Genomic DNA, 15,523 nt, shown 5'->3' on the forward strand with positions numbered 1-15,523 from the left:
GCATAGCCATTTGACATTTGACATTTGACATTTGACATTGAAATTAGCGACAACGACAACAGGGTTAGTGGTATCGCAGCTAATTCACGCAAGGTGAGTATAGCCATGATCCTTACGGAGTTATGAGTCATTGCATCTTTTGCTTGCTCACGGGGGTATGAGCCATTGATGATGACAGTTTTTGACATGCTGTTGTGTATGTTGTAAGCGTGATGGGAAAGAATTTAAGCACTGTTCGCTTCCCTTTGCAGAGTGCTTGTAGCTTCTGCCTTACGGGGCTATGAGCCATTGCATTTTTTGTTTGCTTACGGTAGCATGAATGCTTACGGAGGTATGAACCATTGATGATGACAGTTTTTTGTTCACGGAGAACAAAAATGCATAGTACCTTAGCCACATACAGCTTCGCTGTAAAAATCGCGACGGCTAGTTAAGCCCACCTCTGCTTAACAGGGCATGGCCATGGTCAAAGCACTTAGATCATTGTGAAAGGACGCCTGTCAAGCATGTTCAGACGGTTACATAGGCGAATCTGATGCTGGTAATTCATTGCTTACATTCTACGATATTCTTTATGATATTCTATGAAGTCCTTTTATGAAGTGCAGGCAATTACGACGGCCTGTATATAGGCGCCTACATGCTACTCTGCTACGTAAAATGATTGGGAACAGAAAAGGCAGAAAAAGTAAAAATAAAAGCCAGGAGTGTACCTAAATTAGAACGAATGTGAAGTTTTAAAATGATCAATTTGGAAAGATACAAATGGGTGAAGATGAAGGGTTTCCAACGCCTCTAAAGCTTATTTTAATTATCTACGCTGCCCGACTCTCGGATGAACTCTTTTAGTGGGTATGCGCCACACAGCCTCCGGGGTCATCATCACCAACTATGACCAGCCTTCTGCAAAAGAACAGCACGCAAGTATTGAAATGCTAAGCGCTCACGCAATATAGCGCCAGCGGTGTTTACTGTAAATGTGGTTATTCTCGATCACCCATTCTAAGTATCAATTGTTGTTGCTTCTTTTGTGACACTCTTGATATAAGATAGGAGGAAGCTTGGCGAAAGGACGATGCGAGGAGAGAGGGCGGCGAGACCAAAGGCAGCTCCTTCGCCAGACGTGACGCTAAAGGCATGAAAGCAAGCTGAGGTCGTCACTATGCCTTTCAGCAGGCATTTGTGGATTTGGAGGATCTTGCAATGCATTGTTCAGTACAGCTGAGAACATTTAACCCCGATAGGACACATCAGACAACGACAGGCAGGGATGTTTTGTCATCTTTGTCTAGTGTGTCCCTATCGTGGTATTAGCTTTATCTCAGTTGTACTCAACGCACTGCAAGACGAGCTAACGCGAATCAGCCCGATTTCTCTCTGTATTCATTTAGGCTTAGCGTCGTTAATGCGAGTCGCACGGTGTAATTTCGATCGAGCCCGATCGGAATCGAATGGCTCGACCGCGACTGGCTCCCTTCTGCAGCTTGTGCAAATAATCCAATCGTGACATAGAAATTCGATTCCCGATCGGGCTAGATCACGGTCGAAAGTGCCCGTATGGCAGATGTATTATGCAGGCCATTGACTGTGTCATATTAGTGAAGGTGCTGATTAGGGATCACTGAACATCGCGTGCATATACATTAAATTACTCATAAGGAAATGCCCTTGCGTGTGCTTTCTAGGAAAACTATATCTGGAACCTTACGTTAATATTTACGTTACTCAGTCTGCCTGCTTACATTAACATTTTGCTCGTTTAGACACTGCGTTTGGTAGACTTGCAAACATGTTGGAAATGCGTAGGTGGACACCGCCGGGCCAAGCTGTGTCATTGCATACATGACGGCATTTCCGAAATCTTGCTACGGAACTGGCGTTTAGCATGCGTTTCTAGATGCATGGGGCATGATACGTCAGTGGTTTAATCAAAATTTTGCCGCCAAACTTCGAGAATGCTTATCCTAACTTTTGGTGTGCCTGTGTGTTATCGCGGACAACGAGAAGTATCGGTAAAGCGCACTTCGTGTAGCGTGAGGTGTCATCAGTATCCGAAGTACGGCGTGAATGTACCGATTAATCACACGTTGTTACATATTCAGCTATACACCGAGGTAAACAAAAGCATCTATTGTCAGAACAAGCAGAGGGAGAAGGTCACTTTGCCCATTCTGCTTTATGCTCCTAACCACGGTGTTTAAAGAAGTAATTCGTTTTTCACGTTTTTTAACATTCCGAACGGTAATCAGAATAGCGACTCTGAAAAAGAATTACGAAACCGTTATTTTTTTTTCATCGGTCTCAGGAGGCTTAGCTTTTGAAAAATACTCGACTCATTGCATGCAAACTCGTCAAATGTAGGCGCATGGTTTGATGAGGATTAGGAGTCAGCCGAAAACTGGAGCATACGGGCATACCCCAAGAACCGAGAACTTCGGGTGCTAACATATGTCGCCCTCTTTTCCTCTTTTTCCATGTTCGCAGGTCGGTGCATCGCAGGCCTTGCTGTCCAGCACTATTCTTTTATCCCTACTCGCTCCTGCTTGTTACTAGCTGCTTGCGTTGGCTATTCGCGTTTCTCATAATGCATTCGTCAGGCTTCCTCATATGATGGCATTTGGGACTCGTGGGATGCGCATATCGCAGCTTGGTGCGCAGTATTTCGCAACGATTCTTCTCCTCTTACTTTATTAATATCTTATTACGCGTCCTGCCAATAAGCAAATCGCGTTGATGGCGGAAGCGCTGGTTCATACGAATCGGTGACGGAGGCCAAGAAGCGTTAGAATGAAAAGAATCGTTGCTAAATACAGCCCCTGCAGCTCTTCTGACTGGCGTGTAAGTTCTTTTTTTCATTTTCGTTCATACGTTTATTTCTCTCTCTCTCTCTCTCTTTCTCTCTTTCTCGTAAAGCAAAGATACAACGCTGTTGGAGCTATGATAATGACGGTAAGTCTGCATTTACATAAGTACACCTCTTTTCGATTAGTATTCTGGAATTTGCATAAAGGGAAAAATTATGCACTTTTTTTACACTAAATATACATTAAGATACTATATATGGTGACTCTGCACCCATTTACGAAGAGGGTAGTAATGCATCTTAAGCTCGCAAAACGATTTCAAACTAAGCTCTTTCGGACGGTCGCTGTTCCTACGGTAAACCTGCGGTGCATCTAAAAATGTAAAAAAGCAAAAAAAAAGAAAGGAGAAAACAAATACGAGCAAACAAACATTGAGATCTCAGTTCACCAAACTTGAAAAACGGTGATAGCCCTTGCTGTCCTTGTTGCATACGAGGAGTTTGTGTAGGCTTTGTTGAACGACGATTGCAGCAACGTTGGAAAAAAAATCAAAAAGCGAGCCAGTTCAAAAGTACCCATCCGCATGACACCGCACTGTGGAAGGCGGACTTTGAATCATTCATTCATGGTTATTGAGGCAGTGAAGGAACGCACTGGATATGGGGGGGGGGGGGGGGGGCGCCATGCGGTAGGGATAGACTCTGGATTAATTTCGACCACCTGCAGGGGGTTCTAGAAGGCGTACCACAATATAACTTCACAATCGTTTTTTTTTTTTTTTTGCATTTCGCCCCCACCTAAATGCGGCCGTCACGGCCAAGTACGAAACGCACAACCTCGAGATCAGCAGCAGAACGTCATGGTTGCAGCGGGTCAAGGAAGGCTTTGGAATGTGTCACTGAAGAAATACGATATCCCGGAGAGATTCCGCTTTTATGTGGTGCAATATTAGCGTGCCAGATGTTGTATCGAACGCATGAAGGACTGGAAGGCGTTCGACAGAAGTCGAGGGCACGCGACTTCAGGGAGCTTTAAGCTTTACAGTAAATCTGAGCATTTAAAGAATGGCGGAATAGCGGAAACGTAAACGTAAGCGGTAACTACTGTGGCGCCATCTCGTGACGTTTTCCTCAACCAGAGCATGCAAACACTATTATTTCAATGTCAGGCTATGCGCTGCTTAGTCGCTGGTGTAAAGGCGTTAACAACAGCATAGTCATAAATACATAGTGGCCCTTTTGTTTAATCATTGTCTGAGTACAGCACACACAAAAAAAAGAAAAAATTCTGACACACACATTGGTTAACAAACAGCCACAAGAGGTCGCTACCAGCTTTGCTGCCGTTGGCGCAACAGAATGTCCCCGGACTGATGTATGCGGACGACATAGTGCTACGAGCAGACAATGCAAGAGATTTACAGACACTTGCGGTCATTTGTGGCAACGCAGCGACAAATCTACGCATGAATTATGCGTAGATCATGATATTTAATAGAGAGGCGAGTAATTACATGATGTCAATTTAGCAGCAACTCACGTCCCTAGTCAAGCAGTGCAAATACCGCGGCGTGTACATAAACGGACGAAAGACTCACTCGAGCACCCGCCAAGATAATCTGAAAATAAAGGGGGAGCGGAACACAGCAATAATGAAACATACAGCACGTTTGGGCCTCAACAAATATGAAGTGGTGCGTGGAATCTGGAAAGGAGTAATGGTGCCTGCGCTAACGCTCGCTAATGCCATTATGTGCTTAAAATCGGATATCTTGTCGGGGCTGGGAGTTAACCAAAGATCGGTAGGCCGCTTGACCTTGGGAGCCCAACGCGTAATCACAGATGAGGCAGTACAGGTTCATTCTAGCATTTTTGCGCACACCTCGTAAATCTTTTTTTTTTCTTCGTCTAAACTTCTCTATCTACTTTGTTACGCTAACTCTGTTGTTGTAGCGTGTGTTGGGCCTCGCTTCAAGTCACGAATGCGCAGAGCAAAATCAGTTTTTTGAAGAAAGACTCAGGAACGTCGACCAAAATAAATGGGCAGCTAAAGTGTACAAGTATCTTTACATGTAAAGCGTGGACACAGATTGAAGGAAGAGGTCAAGAAAGTTGGCAACTCAGTATAGGGTAATCTAAGGTGTAGCTAGACAACTAGGAGTAGCAAGAGAGAAAGTGAGACAGACAGAGACAGCGGAATGCAAAGAATGGAGGCAAGAAAGACCATGGATATTTACAAGAATGAGAAGAAGGAACTTGGAAGGGAAAATCTGTGCGATAGCACAAATGGCAGTGCCTTGCCATTTGAGACTCGAGCTGGTGGCCTAAAGGCAAATGCATACCGGTGCAAGTATGCGCAACAAGATGAGGCATGTGTATGCGGCAGCGAAAATCCGGAGACCACTCAGTACATCCTAACTGAATCCGAAGGGATTCACCCAGTCAGACCCGTAGGTAACTTGTCCCTTCCGGAAGCGCTTGGATTTAAAGTGGACGGAAGCATCAACCAGTCAGCAGTGGTAATAAGCAAGAGACCTGTAGAGTACTGGTGGAGAGAAAGCAGGGAAGAAATTGATAAGAGCGGCCCCATTACAACAGAGTTAGCGTAACAAAGTTAATAGAGAATTTTAGACGAAGAAACAAAAAGATTTACGAGGTGTGCACAAAAGTGCTATAGAATGAAATTCATATATGCATGCCTGATTAAATCTAGCAGACTAGGGGACTGTCTGCCATCTCCCCGTTCATAAGGGACTACCAATAAATTATCATCATCATCATCATCATCATCATCATCATCATCATCATCACCGTAAGTTTCCCGGCTTTGTTCACCTGGTTACCTCATGCTGCCAGCGCCCACGTCTTCTGTATTCTGTAAGAAATTCCACAAGATGTCACACGTGAACCTTGTTAAAACTTCAAGATTAGCCATCTTGCTTGTTAAATCTTCAAGATTAACCACCTTGCCTCAGATAAGGATGCCGCCATGCAATACCTATTCGGGCCAGGTTGAAACACTCCTCGCAAACCTCTTCCTCGAGACTTTTTCGATTGCTTCTGCGCACGATCTGCCGCAGGTACGTGGTTGTGGCCCCAGTACCAGTGCATCGCCAACAACTCGTGCGGCGGCACACAGCAGTCGCCGGTGAACATCGAGACGTTCAGCGCAGTGCACGACATCGCCATGAAGGCGCTCGAGTTCGAGGGCCACGGCGTGCCGTTAGAGAACTTCACAGTCAACAATGACGGCCTTTCTCGTGAGTACTCGTCACCGATGCGAGACCACGCTGCTGCTGAACGCTATCCTGGGCTCTCTGTTCGGTGCCTTGGAACAATATGCTCTACTGGACGTGTTGGTAATCCACACTTTCAGTAAACCATCGCACATTAGGGTACGTTGGCACCCGACTATTTTTTTTTTCCATAATGCTTCCCGAGACGAAGCTTGACTATCTCAGCCTTGCGCAGATGCGGGTACATGCCACATGAAAATAACGGCAATCTGGGAATTAAGCTGTCCCGTGTCGTTATTGTTTGGTGTGATCGGCTTTCTCTAATCATAAGCAACAGGGTTGAACGTTTCAAGGCAACACTGTGGCTGTGAGAAATTCCCCGAAATGGAATTCCACAAATTCCCCGGTTGACAGTTCTCGCGTCCGTTTTGCCTGAAAACAAGTACGCGCGACTGTGGGCGGTTGGCGTGGCCTTACAGTGACCCTCAAGGCGGCGCCGGGGGACGTGACGGCGAGGACGGTGCGGGGCGGTCGGCTGCCGGGCAAGTTCGTGTTCCGGCACGCGCTCTTCCACTGGGGATCCGGCTCGCGCCAGGGCTCCGAGCACCATGTCGACGGTATCGCCTACCCCATGGAGGTATCCTCTAACGCGCGCATATCGCCTACCCCATGGAGGTGTCCTCTAACGCGCGCATACATGCTCCGTTCACGCGGAACTACGCCGCATTTTGCAGCCTTATGTTCAATTCAATTCAATTCAATTCACTTTATTTTCAACACCACAATGTTGAGGACCGCGAAAAAAAAGCCTTTTATGGCTTGACAAGGTAACAGCCTTGACAGCCCCTTTTAACAAGCAGTGACAGAGCATAGGGTTAGGTATTACGTATTAAGCTAGAATTAACTAAGTCCCAATAACACGAGTGTCAGGCATAATGCATATGTATAATATATACATACATATATGTGTAAAATGAATTCAAGTGAAACAGAATGTATATGCAGTACATATAGCACTCACGTACAATTGAAACCGAAAGAATTAACGCTGATTGCTAATGCAGATTATACATATATGAAATCAACAAATGTGGCACACAAAACATACTGCAATGCACAATTCGGCAAATACACTGTTACAAAAAAAATTTATTCCATTTTTGCGGAAACAATTTTTTCCAACCAGAAACCAATTTATCCCATTTTTGCTCTCAGTAACCAGTTAGAGGAAACATTAAAAGGAAGCTTTTGAGAACAATCACGTGAGAGAGAAAGATGTAATTCTATCAGCCGTATGAAACGATTTGGATTTAGGACCTCCATCTTCAACAGCACCACTTAAGAGGGGAGCAGGCAAAAGAGAACACGCATTTTTTTTTTTTCGCTTGCATAACCTGGTGTCTACTTGTAATAAAGTCAATTGGTATCAGCACATGCCCTGTGTTCTTTCGCTTGCCCTTGTCTTAATTGTTGCTTTTGAAGTTGGATCGTTACCAACTTACTCGATTTGCAATCCTAATAAAATTAAGAAGTCAAACGTTTTACAAACACTGGAGAAAATAAGTAAGTTTAGAAAAATTGAAGAACGCGTTTGCAATTCCTGAAGTCCGCACCAAAATAGATGTCGCAGGTCTGTAAGCTGCATCTATTAGAGCGTCTCAAGCGCACAAGTATTATATCTGGGTTTACAACCAGTGTGAAACTCATATAATGCTAACGAACGCCTTGTGAAAGCCCACCGCACAAATTATTAGAATTCTTCAGAGTGATGCATATTACGTCAATCTTGTACGTTTTGTGCGTAATGTATGTTTACTTACAGAATTGTAATATTGCCTATATAGTTACAGGATTGTAAGCATTGTACTTGAGATTTTTGAAATGACGCAGTATTTCATAACATATTTCGGAAAGTTATGGCAGAAATTGAAGATGTACTTTCATCGATCATTTGATTTTACGTTCTTCTTTTCACAATCGAAATTGGTGACGTGGTCGTCGTGATCGACGTATGCAGATAAGAACTTCCGAGATAAGGCTTCCTCTTACGTTAAGCTGGCTTTGTAAATTCTCCTTCTGCATTAGCAAAGCGGCCACAGTAACACTGAGAGGAGGCTATAGAACGAAACGGGGGAGGGGGAGGAAGGGAGAATGGACACAAACACGAAATACGGGCCGCTACGCCACTCTCGTGTTCCTGTACCAGCTCTATGTGACGGCGAGGACTTTGAGAGTCTCTGCCAAAGTCTAGTAACCAGTCGACTATATTGCATACTCAAGAGAGTCAAATACTCAACCAGCAGGCCCGAATAACTTTTCCTCCACCAAAGCGACCATATTATTTTAAAGCTACTTTAAAATTGGTGACGTCACACTGAATTATTGAGGCTGCGGTATCGGAGCGAAATTCTAGAGGTAGTTTGGCCGTAATTTTCTCCAGTTATAACTGGCACGTCTCCACAGGATGAACCAATGTAGAACATTGAATGCGTTACTTACCGGTCTAAGCCGGTTTAGTGCTGTTTCCATTTCCTAATACACCGCTCATGGTTCCCGAGTCCTTCGGTGGGCGGATCGGACTGTCATCGCATGAAGAAACCGTTTTATGAAAATCTCTATAGTTTCGAAGTCTGTTAGTCCTAAGATAACGTCTTGGCCTCGCGGCAGCGATCATGGCGCTTGGTGGAAGGCGCCAACACATTGGTGAAGCGTTCTAAAGCCGTGGTGAAGTGTTTGTGTGCATTTGAGCTTCAACGCACTGCAGTCGGGGCTGCAACGGTCAAAAGTTATATCCCGCCCGGTCGCCATTGGTCCTGAGCACAAACTTCTTCCTACCGTTGTATTATCGTATTGTTGCCGTTTCCTTCTTTTTTCAGTCACAGCTGGTTTATACGAACGAGAAATACAGCGCCGCAGATGCCGCCAAGGAACATGACGGTGTCGCCATTATTGCAACGTTATACAGGGTAAGCGCCTTTCTCACGCACCTTAGTTTCCTTTGTATTGCGCTACATACTGATATGCGTTTGGCCACTGGAAGCAGAAAAGAACGAATCGCCTTTCGCATGCCGCTAATCAATACGTGATCCTTCCATTCAAATGGCGTCGCACAGGGTACGCGATTAACCGAGTCGGTGACACGTCTGGGTGGATTGAGTTTGGCTGAGTGACTACGAGAGGTGGACTGACTCGCTCAACCTGATTGGCGAAATTCATGTGAACGTTTGTCGGCTCAGTCTAAGCCAGCCGGACTTAGTCTCGACGCGCTCTCGTTGAGTTCACTAAGAAAGAAAAAAAATGGCTGTGGCTTAGCTAAGGTTAAGCCCAGGATGCGAAGCATACTAGCCTTTATTTTAGTTGTTGAACCAATGTTTAGCCTGGTGAACTGCTGTTGCTTGGCTATATTTGGTTCGGCTAGACCAAGAAACAACTCATGCAGGCGAGCGCATGAGCTGAGACCCGGCTATGTAGCTACGCGGCCGCAAGCGAGCGCACGAGTTGAGCCTCCGCTTTTGCAGCTGTTATGACGTCATATGGTAGCTACGCGGCCGCGCGCAGCGCAGCAAGGAAGAGCGTGGTTGTGCGGCTAGTATGCTTCGCATAAAAGGACATTCTAGGGTTTCACATGCCGAAACTACAATATAATTATGAGGCACACCGTAGTATGAGACACGCGATTCAATTAGACCGCTTGAAATTCTCTAGCGTGCACTCAAACGTAGGTAAATGAGCGTTACCGCGCTTCGCCGCCTTCGACATGCGCCCGCCGTTGCCGAACCCACGACCTCGAGCTCAGCCGCGCAACGCCATAGAAGCTACCGCGGCGGGTCCGTTCACGGAAACGAAGCTGCAGCCTTCTGGCGGCGCGGGGAATCGCGTTCGTTTCCCGTTCGGTATCGCTCGTCCACCGCCAACACAGCCGCGTCCGATCGACGCAGGTTACGTTTGTGGACTTCGAATCGGTGAAGGCGATGCGGGCCGTCCTGGCTGCGCTGAACTCCGGCGCCCGGAGCAAACGCCGTCGACGCCGCCTCCTTCCTTGGATGGTGCGCCGCCTCACGGGCCGTGGCGACAGCTCGTCAGGAGACGCGGACACGCACGTTCCCCGGCTGACGCTGGACAGCCTGATGCCACCCGCGGGCCGAGACGAGTTCTACACGTACCGTGGCTCGCTCACCATGCCTCCGTGCACAGAATCCGTCAGTTGGACCGTCTTCAACAGGCAGGCATTCATCAGCGAGTCCCTGGTGAGGTTTCTGCGTGGGCCCATAAGCATTATTTGAACGAAAAAAACAGTCAAAAACACAAATGACAAGAGGAGAGGTTCACACCACAACGACTGGTGTGGTGTAAACCACACCAGTCGCATTAGTTTCGCTTGTACTATAGCGTTAGTTTCGCTGGTACTTCTGCTTTCTCGTTATAGATAAAGGAACAAGTGTTGTGAAATTCATCGGCCATGTAGGTAACACTGAACTCGCTGTACAACGTGCATTACCCGTTGGTCTACACACGTGCTGCATTACATTTACTGTTCGCGTGGTGGCAGCGTTGAGACGTAAATGCACGCGAGCTCGGCCTCCGAGACCGCGGAGCACGCACTTAATCTTGAAGGCCATTGCATGCGCCGGAATCTTGTATTGAGATGTGCAGCAAGGCAGTAGCTGAGCATGGCGGCGGCTAACTGTTCCGCAGCACGTAACAGAGGCCAGGGTGGCGATAGCTATCTGCACTAGCATCGTCCACTGATTGCGGAAAGACCATGTGGTGCTCATATAACACCAGCACTCGCTTATAGCATCAGAAACTTTTGTCAGAACATGCTGTTAAACGTTGATGGTAGCACGCAATGGCTTCGAGGGCGACGCGCCACGTATGGTATAGAGCGTTAGCTGCGTGTTCGAGAACCCGTGGTCCACATGGACGAACTTGGTATTAGAGAAATGTATGGGCGGGAAATGCTGCCTCACTCGGAGGCGTTCAGGTGCAGCCCCGTCGCCTAACTCGGACAATGATGAGAGGAAGCTAGCGCCCTCCTTAGGAAATACGGAAGACTGTAAAAAACGCCAGCCTATGGAAATGTTGGAAGACGCCAGGGTTCCAGCTATAGAACACTTTGAAGACATTATCGCCGGAAAGCTCTAGCTAACCCTGCAGGACAAACAAGAGAAGTCGCCGTTGATGTTTTCAGGTTACGTCCGACGGTGGCTCTACACCTGTAATTTCTTCCCCGTACACACACAGCTGCCATAGCGTTTGATCCATCGCGACAGTCAGGGTGTGCTATTTCAAGCCCAGCTACCGCAATCTGCGAGCTGTACGAATGCTTTGTTCTCAGTCTAGCGGTCCAAAGGAGGCGACGTACTATGTGTCCCTTTAGACAAGCTGTAGTTTCCTGCTTGTACTTCTGCACACGCGTTATACAAATACTCTTTTTTTTTTCAAGAATATGTTTTTTTATTTGTCTAAAGAACGCGTTTCTTCTCTCTCTCTTTATCTCTCTGCAATAGCTACAAAAGCTCCGGAGGCTCAAAGATCGCACGGGTGTCAAGCCCCTAATGGACAACTTCAGGCCGCCGCAGAAACTCAACGACCGCAGGATAATCTCCTCCTTCCCGCCTTTCTGACGCCGCGCGTTGGGCAGCTGCCCCGAGACTGATACTCGCATGATACATCACGCACGTCTTGTCCCGCTAATGGCCTGCGCATATGTATAGTGTATGTCGAGCGATTGCGAATCGTAGCATTTCCCATTCGTGTTGCATTCAAGTCACTTAAGCGAGGTGACTTGTCATTCGTAGTGTGACGTTATTCGAAAATGACAATTACAACTCGTATTCATATGGTCAATGCGCAGCGTATACTTTTTATAACATATTTTTGGTGGCGTCTTTTTTTTTTTCCAACAGGCGTGCACCAGCTGGCATTGCTCTCTTTTTACTAGAATAAATAACGTGACCATATGAACGCTGAAGAGCGTACGAAGGCGTGCGCAGAGAAAGCGTGATGGTCGCCAAGTGTCGAGAACTCTCGGACCCAACTATGCCGTTGATGTGTGATCGAATGCACTCCTGTGACGCAGTAACGATGGCTCTAGTTTGTCATGTCTCCCAGTGTTTCCCACAATGCATGGAACACATGAACGACGATTTCAAGGTACTCATTTGTAAGGGCGCGCGGCCACCAGCCACAGTTTCATATAATATTTTACGTAAATCACAGCGCTTCGTCCATCGAGTGAATGAGGGCTATATAGCCAATAAGTATGTTCCAGCGTGTTGTCGTCCTGGCATTCAAAGAAGGTTCCCATTTCTTGTTTTAACTAAATACCGTTATCACAACTTTGCTGAATGAAAATCGAAAGAAAAATGAAAGGCGTTTCGCCCGGTAAAGGTGACGGTGACGACGACGTTAATGATAATGGTAGTGTACGCGGTTTAGTTTGGAAATAATTTTAAATATTTTGTTTCGGTTGGCAAATACAGATGTAGAGCCTGGGGGTGAAGTTTGTAACGGTTCGGTTGAGAAACCGTTCGTTTGGCATCACCTGATTGGCCAAAATTTTGGTTACGTCACAGGTCGTCAGAGGCAGCGGGGCGGTATCGCAATTTATGAATACGTCACGCATGTGTCAATCATCTTCAATGCGAACCGGTCGTAGAAATCGGCGACGGGATAGTCCGCTTTGGGTTCCATTGCTGTGGCTTGGCTGTTGGCTTGCGACCCTGGCCGCGCGCGCCGGTCGTGCGACCCCGGAGACACGCGGGCGTCGCGCGCGCGTGCGTTGGTTGCTTCGGAGGCTATTACTTGCCTTCGTCGTCTGCTTGGCGTTGCTCTTTCGGTGTTGCCCACGGCTGGAAGTGCGATACGCGTTCGAAAAAGTGACGGATAATGAGTTTCACCGCCCTTGCCGGCTTTCCAAGTAGACCTTTTGCAGGCTACGCTGTCAAATGGAGGAGACTCGGGTGCAAGCGTATCATTCCGCGAAGAGGAAGGAAAAATTGGAGGACGCTTAAGCTTCGCCTTCAAGAGTGGAACGCGACAGCGTTCCCGTCGACCCGCCAAGGGGTGTAACACAATGGGCTACAGGGCAGCCATCACTTACGAGGCGCCCCGCATCGGACGCGGTGAGCGTCGAGCCATATGGTCGAGCAACGCGGCGTTCGGCGCAGCAACGAAACGTGCGCCTGAGCAAGCGGAACGAACCGAAGAACTCGGTATCTCGGAGGGGGAACTGATGCACGCCAGCCAAACGTCGTGATCGGCACGGGCAGAGAGATAGACAGATAGTGATCTAAAGAAAGGAAGGACGCTTGATTCTGCGGAGGGAGCAAGGCGAAGCGTTGTCAGGGGAGAGAGAGTCCGGGCAACGACCCCCTCGCACCGGTCCTTCCACAGCTCCAATGCGCGCGTGGCGCGCCATCTGTCGAGGCAGCGCCCTACATGGAGAGGAGGGGGTCTTCTTTGTTTGCCGCAAGATGGCTCTGCGTGTGCGGAAAGCGCAGAAGAAATGCAGTGGAAACGCACTTCGCTACTCGTGTAATTGCGACTTCTGTAAGTTACATGTTCATAATTACCGATATACATTGCAGTATAACTTTCCACGGCTCGTTTCGAAGGCAACACCGCATTCACTAGAGGCGCGTTTGTACCGCTTGGAAGCATCAAACTCGTGGCTGAGTGGTAGCGTCTCCGTCTCACACTCCGGAGACCCTGGTTCGATTCCCACCCAGCCCATCTGGGAAGTTGCTTTTTATTTATAAGTGCCTGCCGTGATTTATCGCTCACGGTCAACACCGCGGACGCCGACACCCGACGCCGACGACACCGGCTTTTCTGCGACACGAGCTCCTCAACGCTATCGCGTTAATATTGCGCGCTGCGGTTCATCGCCACCGGCCTGCAGCTCCAAGAGGTCGGTCGGACGCAATGCATTCATCGGAATGGCCTAGATCTCTGCTGCCGGCACTGTCCACAAAGTTGCTCTCGCAATTACTGTGTTGGCCGGTAGAAGGGCTCGGCCAGCTTTCCCGTGACCTCCGCTTCAAAGCCAATGCCAAGGAGACATTTGCATGGTAAGATCGAATTCCCAGTGCTATCGCCAGCGTGAACAGCTCGCAGATCGCCGTTCAGCAATCGGAAGGGTTCAACCTAGGCTGGTCCAGCGCTGCCTTCTTTCGGCCGATGAAACTATACAGTCAGGATGGGAAGATATTGTGGAGATCTCTTATTTGGCTGCCCTTTTTTCTATAGTTCGGGAGTGCCACACTTTGTTCCTCAATTTCACGGCACAGCGCGCAGCGTATGCACCACACCCTTCCATTTTACTTCGCGCAGGCAATGCAGGGCCCGTATATCGTAATGTTCGATTTCAAGTTCCACTGCTTCGATCACGCGACGCGCCGCGGGGCAAATCGGAGGGTGTTACGGTTGGTGTCTAGCACACCGTGCAAGAAGGACTCTCGACCACCATGCCTCATCGAAACGAAGTGTGACTTCCTGATTCGCCGTGGTTGTCTCGAGTGGATGCCGGTCTGGCGGGCGCCCCGCAGTGTTTGCAGGCCCCTTTTGTGTGTGTGCGAACTTAGAGGGACCCTTTCCTCGGACTGTCAAGCTCTACGGGAGAACTTTCGCGCACCAACGTCCCCTAGAAGAAAGCATCAAGCCACGACGAGCACTTACACCGTCAGCTGGGACAATGGATCAGCCGACTTTCCTCAACCGTACGCCCTTTCCGCGAACCAGCAACGCGAGAGAGAGAAGGATAAGCGTCTACTATCCCGGACCTGCTGCTTGGTATCTACGGAGGAGGGACGCCCATCCACACACCAGACTCTGTGCCTGTCACGTAACGTCGACGTGAGCAAGATCCCGCCCACAATTTTAGAGAGGCTACTTAAAGGGGTTCCGAAATGTACTTTTTTTTTACACTTCATTCTCTTCTTATCTTCTTTCATCAACCTTTGGATGAACCATGCAAGTTTCGCACTAGAAACCGTCTCGTCGTTGCCTGGTCGCCATGGTCTACCGGATGCCTGCAGCCCGCCGACAACGACACGCAACCGAATAGTAACGTCGGTGGAGCTTCGATAAACAGGCGTCGCAACAACTCGGCAACGGTGGACTACGCTACCCTGGAGTACGCAACAAGGGATAGCGGCAACCGGGCGGCGGGCGAGTCATGTCCGAGCAGACGACGAAGGGCGAAAAAAGAAGAAAAATGGATATAGTCGGCTAGTAAAGGTGCCCCTAAGAACCAGTTCACGGTTCTGTCGCGCTCGCTTCTTAAGAAGTGCTGGCAGTGCGTTCCTGTTGCGTGCATCGTGCGAGCTCCTGTTAGCAGACGACATAGCGCTGTGCTCTGCCAACTCATTTACGCTTGCGATACCACCTGTCGGCTAAGAATATACTAGTAATACTAGTAATACTAGTAAATTATTTCTGTATTGCGTAAACGCCCAGCACCATACGTTTATACTTCAGA

The 15,523-nt window shown here is 48.1% G+C and overlaps 1 protein-coding gene across 1 annotated transcript; it reads left to right on the top strand.

The window, feature by feature from the left end:
* Positions 1-812: 812 nt before the first annotated feature.
* LOC135910668 (carbonic anhydrase 2-like) lies at positions 813-11,930 on the top strand. The gene is made up of 7 exons (XM_070533143.1): positions 813-924; positions 2,914-2,949; positions 5,884-6,063; positions 6,519-6,676; positions 8,916-9,005; positions 9,978-10,286; positions 11,550-11,930. Exons 1-7 carry the CDS (start codon positions 855-857, stop codon positions 11,664-11,666), a joined length of 960 nt encoding a protein of 319 aa, XP_070389244.1. The 5' UTR covers positions 813-854; the 3' UTR covers positions 11,667-11,930.
* Positions 11,931-15,523: the final 3,593 nt, after the last annotated feature.

Source organism: Dermacentor albipictus, chromosome 2 (genome assembly GCF_038994185.2).
Source record: "Dermacentor albipictus isolate Rhodes 1998 colony chromosome 2, USDA_Dalb.pri_finalv2, whole genome shotgun sequence".
Lineage (NCBI taxonomy): Eukaryota > Metazoa > Arthropoda > Arachnida > Ixodida > Ixodidae > Dermacentor > Dermacentor albipictus.

Bases quoted from the DNA above. Each gene is read 5' to 3' on its own strand.
- LOC135910668 (XM_070533143.1), top strand. From the start codon at position 855: ATGCGCCACACAGCCTCCGGGGTCATCATCACCAACTATGACCAGCCT. The intron at 6,064-6,518 runs GTGAGTACTCGT...GTGGCCTTACAG, and splicing joins CAACAATGACGGCCTTTCTC to TGACCCTCAAGGCGGCGCCG. The intron at 9,006-9,977 runs GTAAGCGCCTTT...CGATCGACGCAG, and splicing joins TTATTGCAACGTTATACAGG to GTTACGTTTGTGGACTTCGA.